We start from the raw sequence: 14,695 nt of genomic DNA on the forward strand, positions 1-14,695 counted from the left end.
AAAAATTAAAAAAAAAAAGAAGGGTGAGATTTCTTTCTGTCTTTGCAATCTCATGCTCAGATGCACACCATAGTCTGGTTTAGAGCTTATTCAGTAATAAGATAGTTTTCTTTCTTTTCTACATTTGTGGATAGGATGTTCTGGTTTGTCAGGAGATTTCATGTTTAACTTTTCCCCCTCATGTTACCTGTAGGGAGAGGGTAGGGATGGAGAACAGAATAAGACCTCTCCAAATACATCTTTTTATATAGTTTTGCCTTTTGAACTTTGTCAATGTCTTATATATTAAAGGATGTAAGATAAAATTAACAAGGCTAGGGAAAAAGAAAGCCCTGAAATTGAATACAAATTAGCAAATGAGCCCAAAACCTAACTGAATACCAAACCAATTAATAGCATATTCACAAGGAGACAATAAATATAACTCCATAACATATGTCATAATGTATTGAAAGGATCAAATGAGTGCAAAAACAGTTTGTGGTTGGGGTGCCTGGGTGGCTCAGTTGGTTAGGCATGTGCCTTCAGCTCAGGTCATGATCCCGGGGTCCTGGGATCAAGTCCCGCATCAGGTTCCCTGCTCAGCAGGGAGTCTGCTTCTCCCTCTCCCTCTGCCCCCCTGCCCTTGCTTGTGCTCTCTTTGAAATAAATAAAATCTAAAAAAAAAAAAAAGTTTGTCGTAGTATTGGCTGATGAACTGAACTCTTCTGAAACTATTTTGTATGTGTTGTAGCACTGAGTGATGAAGAAAATACACTGATGTGCAAACCAAGGCTCTCAATGTGGGCGGAGGCAGCACAGGGACAGGCAGGGCCCCGAGGGGTAGAATTGCAGGGACAAGCATCAGCATACACTCCTGATTAAAAAACAAAACGAAACAAAAACCTATATTCTTAAGTCTGTCCTCTGAATGATACTACTGCAAAGACACCCTTGACAGCAAGGAACACACCAGATCTTAGTTTCTAAATACCTTTCTTCAATTAAATTAGGAAGCCAAACAACTTGGAGAAATGGCTGATTCTAGGGCTAGGGTAGGAAAATCAGTTTGTTGAAAAGACTCAAAAACAGATAAGGGCATTTCAAAAGGACACAGGAACCACCTTGAAGGGCCAACTTGGAACATCAAAATAAATAATGATAGAAATGGTTTATAATATATAAAATTAAAAAGAATCCGTAAGTTCATAGTGATACTGCCAATATTAAATGAACAAATAAATGAAAGTAGGTGGAGCAGGGAGGAAGGAAATTTCTTCTTTGCAGAATGCCCACTAATCAATGTAAAAGAAATGACAGAAATAGGAAAATCACCAGTTTATAAGTATCCTGGTAAAAATTGGTTGAGGTGAGAATCATCAATGGATACTTCAACCATGGGGAACACGTGGTCCTGTGGTTTTAAGTATCAGCCCGCACACCCCGTATTAATTCAAAGGAAAGGAAGATGTCTTTAAAATGGAGAAAACCAACTTAACCAAGTAATGAAATTTAGGATCATAGATAATGGGACCAACATCCCCACATGTCTCTGAACTGATGCACTGAAAAGGACCTGGCTGTGCTCCTCCTGGAGCCTTTAACTTCAGTCTGATCACGAGGAGGCAGACAAAATTGGGGGCCATTAACCTGGGTGCTTAAAAAATGTCAGTCGTTAAAGGCTAAACAAAAACAAAAACAAAAGGCTGAGGAATGCTTCTAGATTAAAGAGCCTAAGGAAACCTGACAACTAAATACTTTGTGTGATTCTGGATGGGATCCAGGACTCTCCCACCCCCACTGTCCCAGAGGCTCTGAATGACATCATCAGCACAGTAGGGGAGATCTGAATCTGTCCTGTGTAGAGGATAATGTTCAACTTCCCGGGTGTAACAATTATGTAACACGCTTGTGTTCTTAGGAGAGGGATAAAGCAAATATGGCAAAATGTCACTAACTGGTGAACCTGGGAGGTGAAGGGCGCATGGATGTTCTCTGTACTCATGTAACTTTTCTGAAGGCTTAAAAATGTTCAAATAAAAGCGATTATATACCCTATTTTTGTCCGTATGACACTTGCACCTAATTCCTCAGTTCATGTTTATTTATCCCAATTATTTTCCTAAACTTATCAGTATATTTCCCCTTAAAAAGGCAACTATTTCAACTTAATGTCATGACCAGCTAACTTATCCTACTGCTCCCAGCCCATGCCACCCACACACACAGAACCTACCTGCGTTTCTGTGAGATTGCATGTGATTGCACGTGATTGCACGTGATCCATCCGCGTGGTCAAGTTTGAGCAGCACAGGATGCATCACTGGCGATTAGCAACCTTCCAGTAGAACTATTATTTAGTATGTTATAGTTTTACAATTGCTTTATCTAGATTATTTCATTTAAATTTACCATACTATTGTCATCCCAGCCACAATGTAAAATTATTCTTACTCTTTTTTAATCATGAAACTGAGATCCTCAAAGGTGACAAACTTGCCTAAAATCTTGTGGCTAGAGCCAGGTTAAATGCCACACTTCAGTCTCATCAAGTAGTGTAATACTTTTAAATTGTTACTAGTTTGCTGACTGTATCATTGATATGCATGGTGATTTAGGTAATGATTGTGCGTTATTCTCATATGTATCAGAGAAAAAGTATAATGAACAAACCAAACGGGGCATTTCATAGTTATTCCTGCCTAGGAAGATTTTTTAAAGCGAATTATGTGTAGCTTAGACGTGACTAGTGTTGTGGGGGTGGTCCCTACACGCCTGAGGTTTAGGGAATGCTTCTCTATATTATAGATGCCAATACTCTCATCTATAGTAATGTCAAGATTTCAATTTTAGTGGCAATTTTTATTAACGAATTTCTGTTTACTAGGAACATCTCGTGCAACAGCTTGGTACAAAGAAAAAGTGAAAGTTCTTTTGTTAGATAGAAGCTAGATCTGAGCAGTGGAAAAAACGCCCTGAAGCAGAATCCCAATCCTTGAAGGGGAATGATAGAGACTAGAGCCAGAGGCAGGGACGGTGATTTAAAAAATGCTACACATTGTAAGCCTGGGAGCTCAACCATCCCAACCTGTGGCTTCCAAGACCTTGGACCTGATAGATCAAGAGCCACACCTGCAGAACATGCGCTCTCCTCTTCCATCTCTGCCCCAGGGCAACCCCTAGACTTATTATAATTCATTTGCATTGCAAGTACAGCCCCATCCATGGAGAAAGGCTGCCCTGACCATTCTGGGACCAAGCTTGCAGGGTCAAAAACTTCCCCTCCCAACCTGTGGGAGGAGTTTTGCAAAAGTTTGGAGGAAGCCTCCTTTAAAGACCACCCCACTGTACTTCACAGCTCTTCCCAGCCCAGAAAGACCCAATAATATCCAATTCCTAAACAAACACTCCGAGGTACCTGTTTCCTCTCCCATTAATAAACTGCTCGGTGGGGGCACCTGGGTGGCTCAGTCATTAAGCGTCTGCCTTCGGTTCAGGTCATGATCCCAGGGTCCTGGGATCAAGCCCCGCATCAGGCTCCCTGCTCAGCGGGAAGTCTGCTTCTCCCTCTCCCACTCCCCCTGCTTGTGTTCCCTCTCTCGCTGTGTCTCTCTCTGTCACATAAATAAATAAAATCTTTAAAAATAAATAAATAAAAAATAAAAAAAATAAACTGCTCGGTGCTTGCTCCTTTCCTGCTGGCTGTCTTTATGGGAGCATGGAGCCCCACGTAAATCTTTTCATGGGAATCCAAGGATCGAGACCTCCATTCATACATATGACGCAGACTCTCCCACCCCTGACACTGTCATAAACATTTCCCTGAACAGTATCAGGGTGCCAAAGACATTTTCCCTAATCCACCTTCATGATTCACTGCAAACAAAAATAAGACAATCGATATACTCAACCCTATTTAAAAAGTTTAGGAGCCATCTTAAAATGTTTATAGAAATTACAAATATGGGAGACAACAGCTGGGTGGCTCGGTCACTTACACGTCTGCCTTCAGCTCAGGTCATAATCCCAGGGTCCTGGGATTCCCCCATCGGGCTCCTTGCTCAGCGGGGAGCCTGCTTCTCCCTCTCCCTGCCGCTTACCCCTGCTTGTGCATTCTTGCTAACAAATAAATTTAAAAAGAAGAAATTACATATACAGTATTTTGAATATGATTTTCAAGTGCCCACTGTGGAATCAGGATAGATCTCTTCTTCATAGAGAAATGTGAAATAATTACAGTCTCTGTAATTATAAAGAGAGAACTGATAAAGAGAGAACAGTTAATTCCCAATTTGATGTGGATAAGCAGTCTTGCAGCGAGAGGTCTCACACCTTTACAAATATATTACTCAGCTGCCCCACTAGCATCTTTTTGCCTGTGCCAATCAAGTAATGGGATAAATGATATTTATGCGAACCAAAGAGCTTTGATTAACAAGGCTCCAGGAAGGGCCCAGGCAAAGATAAAAATGTGACTGCACTGTGTTCTCTAATCTCAACGGCAGGTTCTCCAACTTTTTTGTTTGTTTTCAGGCCCTCCGTGCAAATACGTAGGGCTCTCAAAACAAGTTGTTTTGCTCAAGAACCTCTTTACACATCTGGAACATGACCTCTTAAGCCCAAGCCTTGTTTTAAAACCATGGCTTTAAAAACATGTTTAGATGTGGATTGCATGGGGTCCTGAACAAGCGGGATGTTTACGAGGAAACACTGCACACTGGCCTGTTACTGTTGAAATGCTGAGGTCATTAGTTGTGGGTTTTTCCAGGAGTCCTTTTTTGTTCTTCCAAACTATACATGCTCCTGACATCTTCAGGGTAGGGGCAGGAGGTAAGAAAACTGTTTATAGTTTGTCTGCCTTCCACGGTTGCTTCCATCGAGAGGCTTCTGGCTTTTTCTCATCTGAACTCAACAAAGATGTTTCTCCCATGTCACCATTATAGCTTCAGCACGAAGACGATGTCTCCATTTTTCTGTTCTTTTTTGCTTCACAGACTTAACTTCTACGCTCCTAGGCTGCGGAGGATGGGAGAAACACAAGATCCAGTTGGAGTCTGGCCTCTGTGTGATGTGGGGTTACTTCACCTCGATGGGATGCAGTTTATGGGGCTATAAAATGACCCTCACCATTTGCTGTAAGTCATGATAGGATTTTATACTTTTGGCATTTAAAAAGTAAAAATGCTCCTCTCACTTGCTGCATTGACTGTATCAGATGCTGAATGAAATATAAATAAAAACAAAAGGAAGACAAATCCTACAATGAAAGGAGACACTCATGTCCACCCATGACTCAGTGTGCGTGGAGTGAGGTGGGCTCTGGGCAGCTCTATAAGCATAACGAGGGGCAATATGCCCTACAATTAGGGCATTCTACATTATCAATGAAAAAAGCCTTGATATATATATATATATATATATTTTTTTTTTTTAAGATTTTATTTATTTGGGGCACCTGGGTGGCTCAGTCGTTAAGCGTCTGCCTTCGGCTCAGGTCATGATCCCAGGGTCCTGGGATCGAGCCCCGCATCAGGCTCCCTGCTCAGCGGGAAGTCTGCTTCTCCCTCTCCCACTCCCCCTGCTTGTGTTCCCTCTTTCGCTATCTCTCTCTCTCTGTCAAATAAATAAATAAAATCTTTAAAAAAAAAAAAAAAGATTTTGCTATTCCAAAGAGATAAGTTTGTAGGAACCATCTCCACCAGAAACAATTCATAGCCCATAATCATTCAGGGTTGTACTTTTACTTGCGGTCTCTTTTTGGGGCGAAGGGGCTGTCTCTCCCATAAATGTTTGCTTAACATAGAGAACGTACCCTACTGCATCATAGAAGGAAAATAAGGTCTAGTCCCTAGAGAACTAGGGACTGCCTAGGTGGTCCTCCAAGAAAGGAGCCCTAATGGCTCCTAGGTGACAGTCACTCTGCCAAGGTCAGGGGACACAGTCAGTGACCCTCCTGCCCTGACCAGTCACTAGGAAAAAGGTCTAGTCAGGTGAATGGGAGAGGTAGTCACTAGCTTCCAGTTAGGATCTCTGGCTCAGGAACGTCTGTGTTTAAGTAAGCTGGAGCTGGAGGGAGATGTTACAGAGTCTGGAGAAAATGACTAAGAATAGGCAGGTGTGAAAAAGACACAGGTTTCCTACCAGGGGACCCACAGGAAGGGGGTACCACCAATCAAGGGCAGTTCTGGGCTCTTCTTTGAGAAGAGACTACACTGAGTGGGTTCTACAGTTTCCAGATAACAACTGGAACGATACTGAACGAATGGCAAGCTAATTCAGTTTCGGTCTGCGGTTCAGAAAACACTGACAGAACACCTGTGTGCAAGGCAATGGCACATGTGCTGAAAACAAAAATCAAGCTAAGATGTGGTCCTGACCGGAAACAGCCATCTAGCAGTGGCCATCAGACCCCTGCACACCACAGTGCTGTGTCCTCGGGGCTGAGGGGAGGGCAGGATGGCTTCTGGCTGGCTCTATCAGGGAAGGCGTTCCGGATCCTCTCCTCTAGGTACTCAGCGTGTCCTCTGTGCCTCTAGGGTACTGCTCGGCCTGGCCCATTCCAGGCACTTGCTTATCTTATCTTTCTTGGTGTGTGAGAAATGGAAGTCGGAGAGGATAAGATCCTGCTTCCCAGGTGCCTAGTGTACGTGGAATTGATGTGTTGGGGAAATGTCACTCTGTCTTGGTTCAGAAAGGTGGAAAAAATTGGGGGAAAGGAGAGCTAAGATGGGGTGGTAAGGGTAAGGTGTCTTAGTCAGAAGGTGGGAGCAAAGTTATACCAACAAGCAGTTTTAGTACACAGCTTAAACCAGATGATACAAGGAGCACCAACATGGCCAAGGACCTCAAGCAGGTAGCTTGGAAGCCCTCAGCCAAACAGGTTAGTCTGCAGAACTGGGAAGCTTAAATCCTTTCCTATCATCTAGTCAAGCTCAACCAGAGCGTATGAAAGAATAATGAATAACTAGAAGGTCTTAAATTTCTGGAAAGGAGAAAGATCAAGTAAACTCAGCATCCCCCAGCATCTCCCCCACCCCCAAAACAGTGAAGTTGAATGTCAAAAGTGTAAAGAAAGCTTTTGGATATCTTCTTTAAGTTTGTTTTTGGCGTTTTGGTCTGTAAGCTATCAAGATGGAGAGAGATGCTATTCCAAAGAGATAAGTTTGTAGGAACCAGAGTAGTTGAGCCCGACCATCCGTGATGCCTTTAGACCTAAAAAAAACAAAAACTTAGTCACCAGAATTTTAATGTTATGGTTTCATAAGAGTTACTGTCTTCCATTAAAAAAACTGTATTCCTTCTACTTTCATTAGGTTTATTTTGCCATTTTCCTCCAGCTTCTTAATTCACATGGTTTATTTTCATTTTTTTGTGTGTGCATTTAGAACAGTACACTCTTCCCTCAGATGCAGTGTGGCTACTGCCCAGGGCACGGTATTATAAAACCATTTCTCATGAGGCTTTGAAGAGCAGATAGGGTTAAAAAGCTCCAGCACCAGGATGGCTTTAGAGGAAGTGTTTTGAAGGTAGAACAAATGTAAATCCCAGCTTGCCAACAACTAGCTGTGACGCTGGGCAAGTCACTCATTCTCTCTGAGAATCTGTTTCCTCCTCTGAAAAACAGGAATATCAGGGTGCCTGAGTGGCTCAGTCAGTTAAGTGTCTGCCTTCAGCTCAGGTCATGATCCCAGAGTCCTGGGATTGAGCCCCTCCTTGGGCTCCCTGTTCAGCCAGGGGTCTGCTCCTCCCCCTCCCCACCTCCCCTTTGTGCTCTCTCTCTAATAAATAAATAAAAATCTAAAAAAAAGAATAGGGATATCAGTATCTCAGCAAGTTTTGAGATGATTTATGAAATAACATACACAAAGTATTTAGTAAAAGGCCTGGCACATAGTAATAATAAACACTTGCTGCAGTCATTCAAACTAAACTGCTTAAAACAAAGCTCAAAAGAAAATGACCCAATTGAAGTGAATGGCTTGCTAGTCTCATCAGTATATAAAGAAGTCTCATGTGGATGACTTCTAATTTAAAACAAAATTTAGAAACAGTGTATGTAAAAACGATATAATTTTCCACACTAACAGATTAAAGGAGAAAAATCATACGATCATCTGGATAAATGCAGAAGCATTTGAAAAATTACAGCATCCATTCTGAATACAAGTTCTCAGCAAACTCAGAAATAGGATAGAACTTCCTTATTCTGATAAAGGAGGTCTACATGACCTAGAAAAAACTTCAGGCAAAATGTTGAAAGCTTTTCCTTTTTCAGCAACAATGGAAGGGCCAAGATGTATGAGAAATTCATGTTCATGCAGTATTACTTATAATAATAAAAGTGAGAGACTTAAAAGTCTATCAGAGGCGGGATTTGTGAAATACACTAAGGAACATCCACGTAATAGAATACTATGCACCAATAAAGTGATGAGGTAAATTCATAGGTACAGACATGGGAAAATAGGCATATGTGACAATGGGAAAATTTATAGAAGAGTTTACATCTATATGTACATATACTATGGTGGCTATGAAGTCAAACATATAGTCCAATCTAATCTCTGGTTAAAAGGAATTCACCAATTCCTTTTTATTGCTGAATAGTGTGATTTGGGAGGCTACAAATGTACATTCACTTAAATGTATTCATTCACTCATAATTCAAAAGGGGGATCTGTTCTGATGTAGAGTGACAAGTGATATACCACAACATACGAGACCATAAAGAAATGATTTCAAAAGCACAGTAAGAGTAACCTAAGCTCTCTACACCTGCTCTCCCTTCCCCTTTTTAAAAAAATTTATTTACTTGAGAGAGAGAGATAGTGAGAGAGAGCATGAGCAGCGGGGAGAGGGAGAAGCAGACTCCCCACAGAGCAGGGAGCCCGATGCAGGACTCGATCCCAGGACCCTGGCATCATGACCCGAGCCGAAGGCAGACGCTTAACCGACTGAGCCACCCAGGTGCCCCAAATAAATAAAATCTTAAAAAATTTAAAAAACATCTTAAGTCATTTAGGATTAAAGAGAATTTTTTTTTTTTAAGATTTTATTTATTTATTTGAGAGAGAGAATGAGAGACAGAGAGCACGAGAGGGAAGCGGGTCAGAGGGAGAAGCAGACCCCCAGCTGAGCAGGGAGCCCGATGCGGGACTCGATCCCAGGAACCTGGCATCATGACCCGAGCCGAGGGCAGACGCTTAACCGACTGAGCCACCCAGGCGCCCCTCCCTCCACCCTTCAAAGACCTGGACAGCAAGATGTTAAATTCGAGTCCTTTGGTTTTATTTAGAGGCTCCAAATGCTACAAGAGAACAGGTGTCAAATAATGGTGTCCGAGGGGTTAGACCACACACCTCCAAGCTAAGATTTCACTGTGAGGCTGAGGGACCATTGCAAAGAGGTACTAGTGCTGTGGCATTTCCTGTTGTAAGTCAAGTTCAAAGAACAGCATCAACAAAACCACCTGGAGAGCTTGACCTAAGTCCCCTGGAATTTGGGGGAAAAGATTAATATCTGATTCTAAAGTTTAAAGACTCAGGTATAGCGTACCTGATGGGAGATCAAAGATACATAGCTGCAGTGAGAACTGCATGTACTTGTGGATTTATCCCACTGGAGGGATGAGGAAGCTGTCACTGTGAGCCATCCGATCTGCTGGAAGGCCACAGGCACGGTGGGCTTAAAAGGGACCCTGTCCAGAGGCCCTAACTGAAGGATAGAAGAGATCTCAGTAAAAGAAAAATTCCCTCCAGGGGTGCCTCGGTGGCTCAGTCGGTTAAGCGTCTGCCTTTGGCTCAGGTCATGATCTCAGGGTCCTGGGATCGAGCCCCGCATCGGGCTCCCTGCTCAGCGGGGAGCCAGCTTCTCCCTCTCCCTCTGCCGCTTCCCCTGCTCATGCTCTCTTGCTCTCTCTGTCAAATAAAGAAACTCTTAAAATAAAAAAGAAAGAAAGAAAGAAAAAGGAAGAGGAATCGGCCAGGGGCAGGCTGGAGGAAGCATCTGAAGAACCATCAAAGGGACTACAGAAGATCCCTAGTGATGGCTGGCTTCTCAAAACTCCACCAGGGCCCCCTGGAGAAAAAAAGCGAACAGCGGGTATGCGACATCCATAGCTGCCAGCTGCCCGACCACACGGCAGACTGTGCCCTGTTTCCCCTAACTGCTGTCCCCTCAACAGGCCATAAGCAGCTGTTGCTAGCAAATAGGAAAAGGAGGTGGCCTGAGAGAGAAGCCACCAACTGTACTCTCTTCCCCACAGCAGGCTCCTGAGCCCCAGCTGCATGAGGGACTTAGGGACCAGTTTATGCTTTTAATAAACAGCCTGGACTAGACTGGACGGTATCAGATAGTGACTGGGAAACCTAGGGAAGTGCTTTGGATTTCATCCGGGGCTACGGTGGGAGGCAGACCACAACCCACAGGTAAGAAGACCTGGGTTGAGAGAGAACAGAGCTGCTTTCCGCTCCTCTCCTAGATAGGCCAGCTTGTTTCCTAAACCAGAAGATAGATAAGAGTAATATCATCTCTTTAAAGCACTTAGCAAGTACCTGGCATAGTGTACGCTCAATAAATATTACTTTTATTTTAAAACATGGTTGTTATAAGGTATCTTATTTCTCCCTTTTAGAAGTAATACAACAGTAATAGAGTGATAGTTCATCTTGACCAGAAGTTAACTGCAAAGTAATCTGGCATGACTGTAACCACCTCTTCATGACACCATACTGTCTGTACGTGCTTACATGAAGTACTAATGTCAGGAGAATCTTTCCTAAGCCCGCACACAGTATTAACTTACACTGGCACCTGCTGAGTAGGGTCGAACTGAGAGGTTTTCTAACTTGCAATGCATCCCAGAATTGTTTGGGGAGCTTGAAAAAAAGAACAGATTCCCATTTCAGAGGCCAGGCCTACCGAATCAGGATCTCTGGGTCTGGACACCAGACATGTATATTTCAAAAAGCTCCTTGGGTGATTCAGTTGTGAAACTAGGATTGAGAATCATCGGCTTACGTCAATAAATTGACTCTTTTTCAAAATACAAGGCAACCCCCAAATCTTTTGCTATAGGTGGAGCTATACAGAGAATTTTTTTTTAATGAGAAAAATCATCTAAATCAAGTAGTTAAATAATTAACTAACACAAATGAAATGAATCCATTAATTAAATAGTTACCGAGTACTCCTTCGAAGCTAGGCTCAGTATTAGGTGTGGAGATTCAATTCTACCCTGAGAATGTTCTCGGCCTACAAACCCATGAATTATTTAAATGTGGCTACTCTCAACTTATATTAGATACGAAGAGAAAAACGCTAAAGCACTATTAAACACACTTACTTGCACAAAACCATGGCGTACAAGGACTCTCCCAAGTGAATCAGCCAGGCAAGCCAATACCTAAAACAAAAGTCAGCCTAGTTTAAGGTGATGGTTATCTGCTGATGAAATCTAACACAGAAACCTCAATACCTTAATGTGAACCAGCAACACTCTGAGGTATCTAAAGGCAAGTAAGTGCAGGCCTTCCAGATCTACAGTGGAACTGGAGCTGCAGGGTCCACATCCCATTTCCAGAGCCCTGCTTACCCATTGTGCAGGAGGGTATGATGATGGTCCACCAAGTACTGAGTGAAGAGGCCCAGAGGCCCGAGGCTCTGATAAGGGATACTCTGAGGCCAGAAGACAACCCACTGCAAGAGAACCAGAGGCACAGAATACCTATTAAGTCACTTAAATCAGCAAATGTTTATTTTTGAGAGAGACTACTAAACAATCCCGATTCTACAAGAAAAACCAGAGACCACAGAATCTCTGAACTAAGTCATCTGGGCTTCCATTCTCCACTTCTGTTTTCTTTTCTTTTTTTTAAAAAAAGATTTTATTTATTTATTTGACACAGAGACACAGTGAGAGAGGGAACACAAGCAGGGGGAGTGGGAGAGGGAGAAGCAGCCTTGAGGACCCTGGGATCATGACCTGAGCCGAAGGCAGCCACTTAACGAGTGAGCCACCCAGGCGCCCCTCCACTTCTGTTTTCTAAAAGCTGTTCCAGTGGGAGATCTATGTGGAGGAAGCTATGTGGTTATCAGACTCAGTGCCCAGACGGGATGACTTCTATTCTTAGTGAGTTCCACCAAAAACATTATTTTATACAGATTATTAATAAGCTTTAAGTTTCTGTGCCCTGGCTAGCTTCTTTACTGCAGAGGCTATGGCTTGAGCCAACCCCCCCACTTAATTTAGAATCCTTTTTCCTTCTTTCATTTTTCCTACATCTAAAACTGGGAATGATCCACTTCCCAGGGCTGGAAAATAAGTACATCAAGTTTGTGAAGTGCTAATAGCAACTACTTAATCACATTAGGTTTTTGTAATCTGATCAACTTTCCCTTAGTCTCTATGCTGTAATCTCTGCCAGCTTAGGTTTTTCTGAGAATTAAGTGCCAACAGGTCCAAAACTTATTGTACCATTCATATCTCAGCCAAGAGCAGTACTACCTCTCCCATTAGGTCTTATGCACGTAAGATTTAAATAAAGCATAAAATATCACTGCACCCTCCAAAAAGGAACGGAAGGGGCAGCACTTGCCAGCTCCATAATTCCAATTTAAATAATAAGACCTCGCTACCAGGGCGCCTCTCGCCCTACGAGGGCCCGGCGGCCAAGAGAGATGCACCGCCTCGCCCCACGCCTCACCGCGAAAGAGCCCAGCGCCAGGATGGTGACCAGCGAAGGCAAACATCTGGCCGGACGGAAGTAGGCGGACGCAGCCCTGCCGGCCTCGGACTTCGTCACCACCATCTTGAAAGATCTACACACTGAGCCTTGGGATGGGGAGCCGTACCCGCCCCCGCCCCATACCGAGAAAGCCTGGGTAACTGGTTTCTCGAGACCGTGGGCAGAGGCGAAAGGCGCAGGCAGACAAGTGCGCCTGCGTCTGCTTCCGGGACCGGCTCCCCTCCCCGCGGGCTCCGGGCGCGCAGAGCCGGACTGCGCCTGCGCGACCCCTCCGGCCGGCGGACCCGGGTCCTGCGCTGGGGGGCGGGGGCGGGGGCGCGGTGCTCGCTCTCCTCGCGGGGCTGCACGCCGCTGCCGCTGCCCTTACCGTGTAATACCCAAAGGAGAGGGTGATGACGGTGAACCAGAACAGACTGCCCCTCTGGAAGTACGCATTATCGCCTGCTGCCGTCCGCATCGTTGCGGCGCAGCCCGGAGAACCTGAGACCCGGCGCCCCGCTGCGCGCGGGGTGGAGGCGGGACGGGGCTCGGGCGAGCGCTCCTCCCTGCTCCCTCCTCCTTCCCGGCACCCGGAAGCACCTGCGGGTTCGGGAACTCCGGCCGCGGGGCTCGCTGGGCTCTGGCCTCCTGGGCTAGTCGCATCTCACAGGGGAGACCCGCTCTGTGAGTGGCTCTTTCCCGGGCTTGTGAGAACGGTGTTGGAATAGGTGGTGCTTTCCGCCTCCAATAACCGCGAGTCCAAGGGAAGTGATGCTCTTCCTCTTCGTTAGTGAAGATGTATGGAACCATACTGCACAGCACTTATGAGCAGGGGCTGTGGGATAGATGACCTGGGTTTAAGTCCCAGCTCTGCTCCTCATTTTTGGCCTAAGCCTGTACCAGTCACTGTTAAACAACAAAAATTCAGCTTAGTAATTTGAAAGATCAAATTGGCTTTATTGAAGGGTTCGTGAATAGGGGCAGCACCCATCTAGCAAGTAGAAAGGAGCTCAGCTGAGCTGCGGAAAAGGAAAGTTTTTTTGTTTTTTTTAATAAAGGCAGAGAGAGGGCATAAAAATAGGAATTTATTAGCAAGGATTGCGTTGCTGTAGGCAATGTCGCCCAGGTAAAGGGTAAGGGGTCTATCTGGGGATTACCTCCAGGTGTTGACCAAGAAATTCTGGTGATTGGTTAAAGGTTACATAAGTGGGGGGCGGGGAGTGGAGAATGAAACTGCAGTTAGGTTAGGTATTAAGTCTTAATATGGGGCCTTAGTATGAGGTGTGGAATATTTCCATAACTTCTTCAGTTGACATGGGAAGGTTCTCTTTCCTCATTTTTTTACATGAGTCTGTTGGGCTATGTTTTATTTATTTCTTTATTTTTACATTTGCTTTTAACTCCAGCCTTTCTTTCTTTCTCTTTTTCTTTCTTTCTTTTCTTCCTTCCTTCTTTCTTTCTAACAATTTTATTTATTTGTCAGAGAGAGAGAGCACAAGCAGGCAGAGGGAGAAGAAGGCTCCCCACTGAGCAGGGAGCCCAATGTGGGACTCTATCCCAGGAACCTGGGATCATGACCTGAGCTGAAGGCAGGCATTTAACTGACTGAGCCTCTCAGGCATCCCTGGGCTATGTATTAAAGAATTAATACCAGAATAGGTGACACTGTCCATTTCCCAGATAAACCATAGTGCCTGTCAGTATTTGGGTTACCAGTCCTAAACAGTTTTTCTTAGTCCTAATTTCTTCTCATCACACTAACTTATTGGTTCTCATCTCTCTCTAAATATCTCTGCTTTCTCAGCTTTCCTTTTACTTTTTGTCCCCTAGATACAGGTTTTTCCTATGATCTTCTCTCTCTATTTGTAGTACCTTTGAGATTCAATTTTTGCCTCCATCTGGATGACTAAAACAATGTCTCCAGCCTTACCCTCCCCCCACTTTCCTGCTGGTCATCTTTACGAGGTGTCACACCCACACTTCAAAGACAA

At 44.2% G+C, this 14,695-nt stretch overlaps 1 protein-coding gene across 3 annotated transcripts; it reads right to left on the reverse strand.

Annotated features, from left to right (window-relative positions):
- Positions 1–2,826: 2,826 nt before the first annotated feature.
- On the reverse strand, positions 2,827–13,401 carry TMEM254 (transmembrane protein 254). 3 transcript variants are annotated; one of them, XM_045878206.3, is made up of 5 exons: positions 12,684–12,936; positions 11,573–11,676; positions 11,324–11,383; positions 7,153–7,191; positions 2,827–4,995 (listed from the first exon to the last, which is right to left on the reverse strand). In XM_045878206.3, the coding sequence occupies exons 1-5, from the start codon at positions 12,786–12,788 to the stop codon at positions 4,983–4,985; spliced, it is 321 nt and encodes a 106-aa protein (XP_045734162.1). In that variant the 5' UTR covers positions 12,789–12,936; the 3' UTR covers positions 2,827–4,982. The 3 variants fall into 3 exon arrangements, with proteins under 3 accessions (XP_045734162.1, XP_045734161.1, XP_064450966.1); XM_045878205.3 differs by lacking the exon at positions 12,684–12,936 and adding an exon at positions 13,093–13,401 and having other exon boundaries at positions 2,827–7,191; XM_064594896.1 differs by having other exon boundaries at positions 2,827–7,191; positions 12,684–12,935.
- Between the last annotated feature and the right edge of the window lie 1,294 nt (positions 13,402–14,695).

The sequence above is a fragment of the Mirounga angustirostris genome, unplaced genomic scaffold (assembly GCF_029215605.1).
Source record: "Mirounga angustirostris isolate CCGP_5_RB_7025 unplaced genomic scaffold, mMirAng1.0.hap1 SCAF_6, whole genome shotgun sequence".
Classification (NCBI taxonomy): Eukaryota; Metazoa; Chordata; class Mammalia; order Carnivora; family Phocidae; genus Mirounga; species Mirounga angustirostris.

Excerpts from the sequence above, each read along its gene's own strand:
- TMEM254 (XM_064594896.1), bottom strand. The coding sequence starts at position 12,788 with ATGGTGGTGACGAAGTCCGAGGCCGGCAGGGCTGCGTCCGCCTACTTC. Across the intron at positions 11,677-12,683 it reads TGGCGCTGGGCTCTTTCGCG|TGGGTTGTCTTCTGGCCTCA; the intron begins GTGAGGCGTGGG and ends GTTCTCTTGCAG. Across the intron at positions 7,192-11,323 it reads TACGCCATGGTTTTGTGCAA|GTCTAAAGGCATCACGGATG; the intron begins GTAAGTGTGTTT and ends TGTTTTTTTTAG.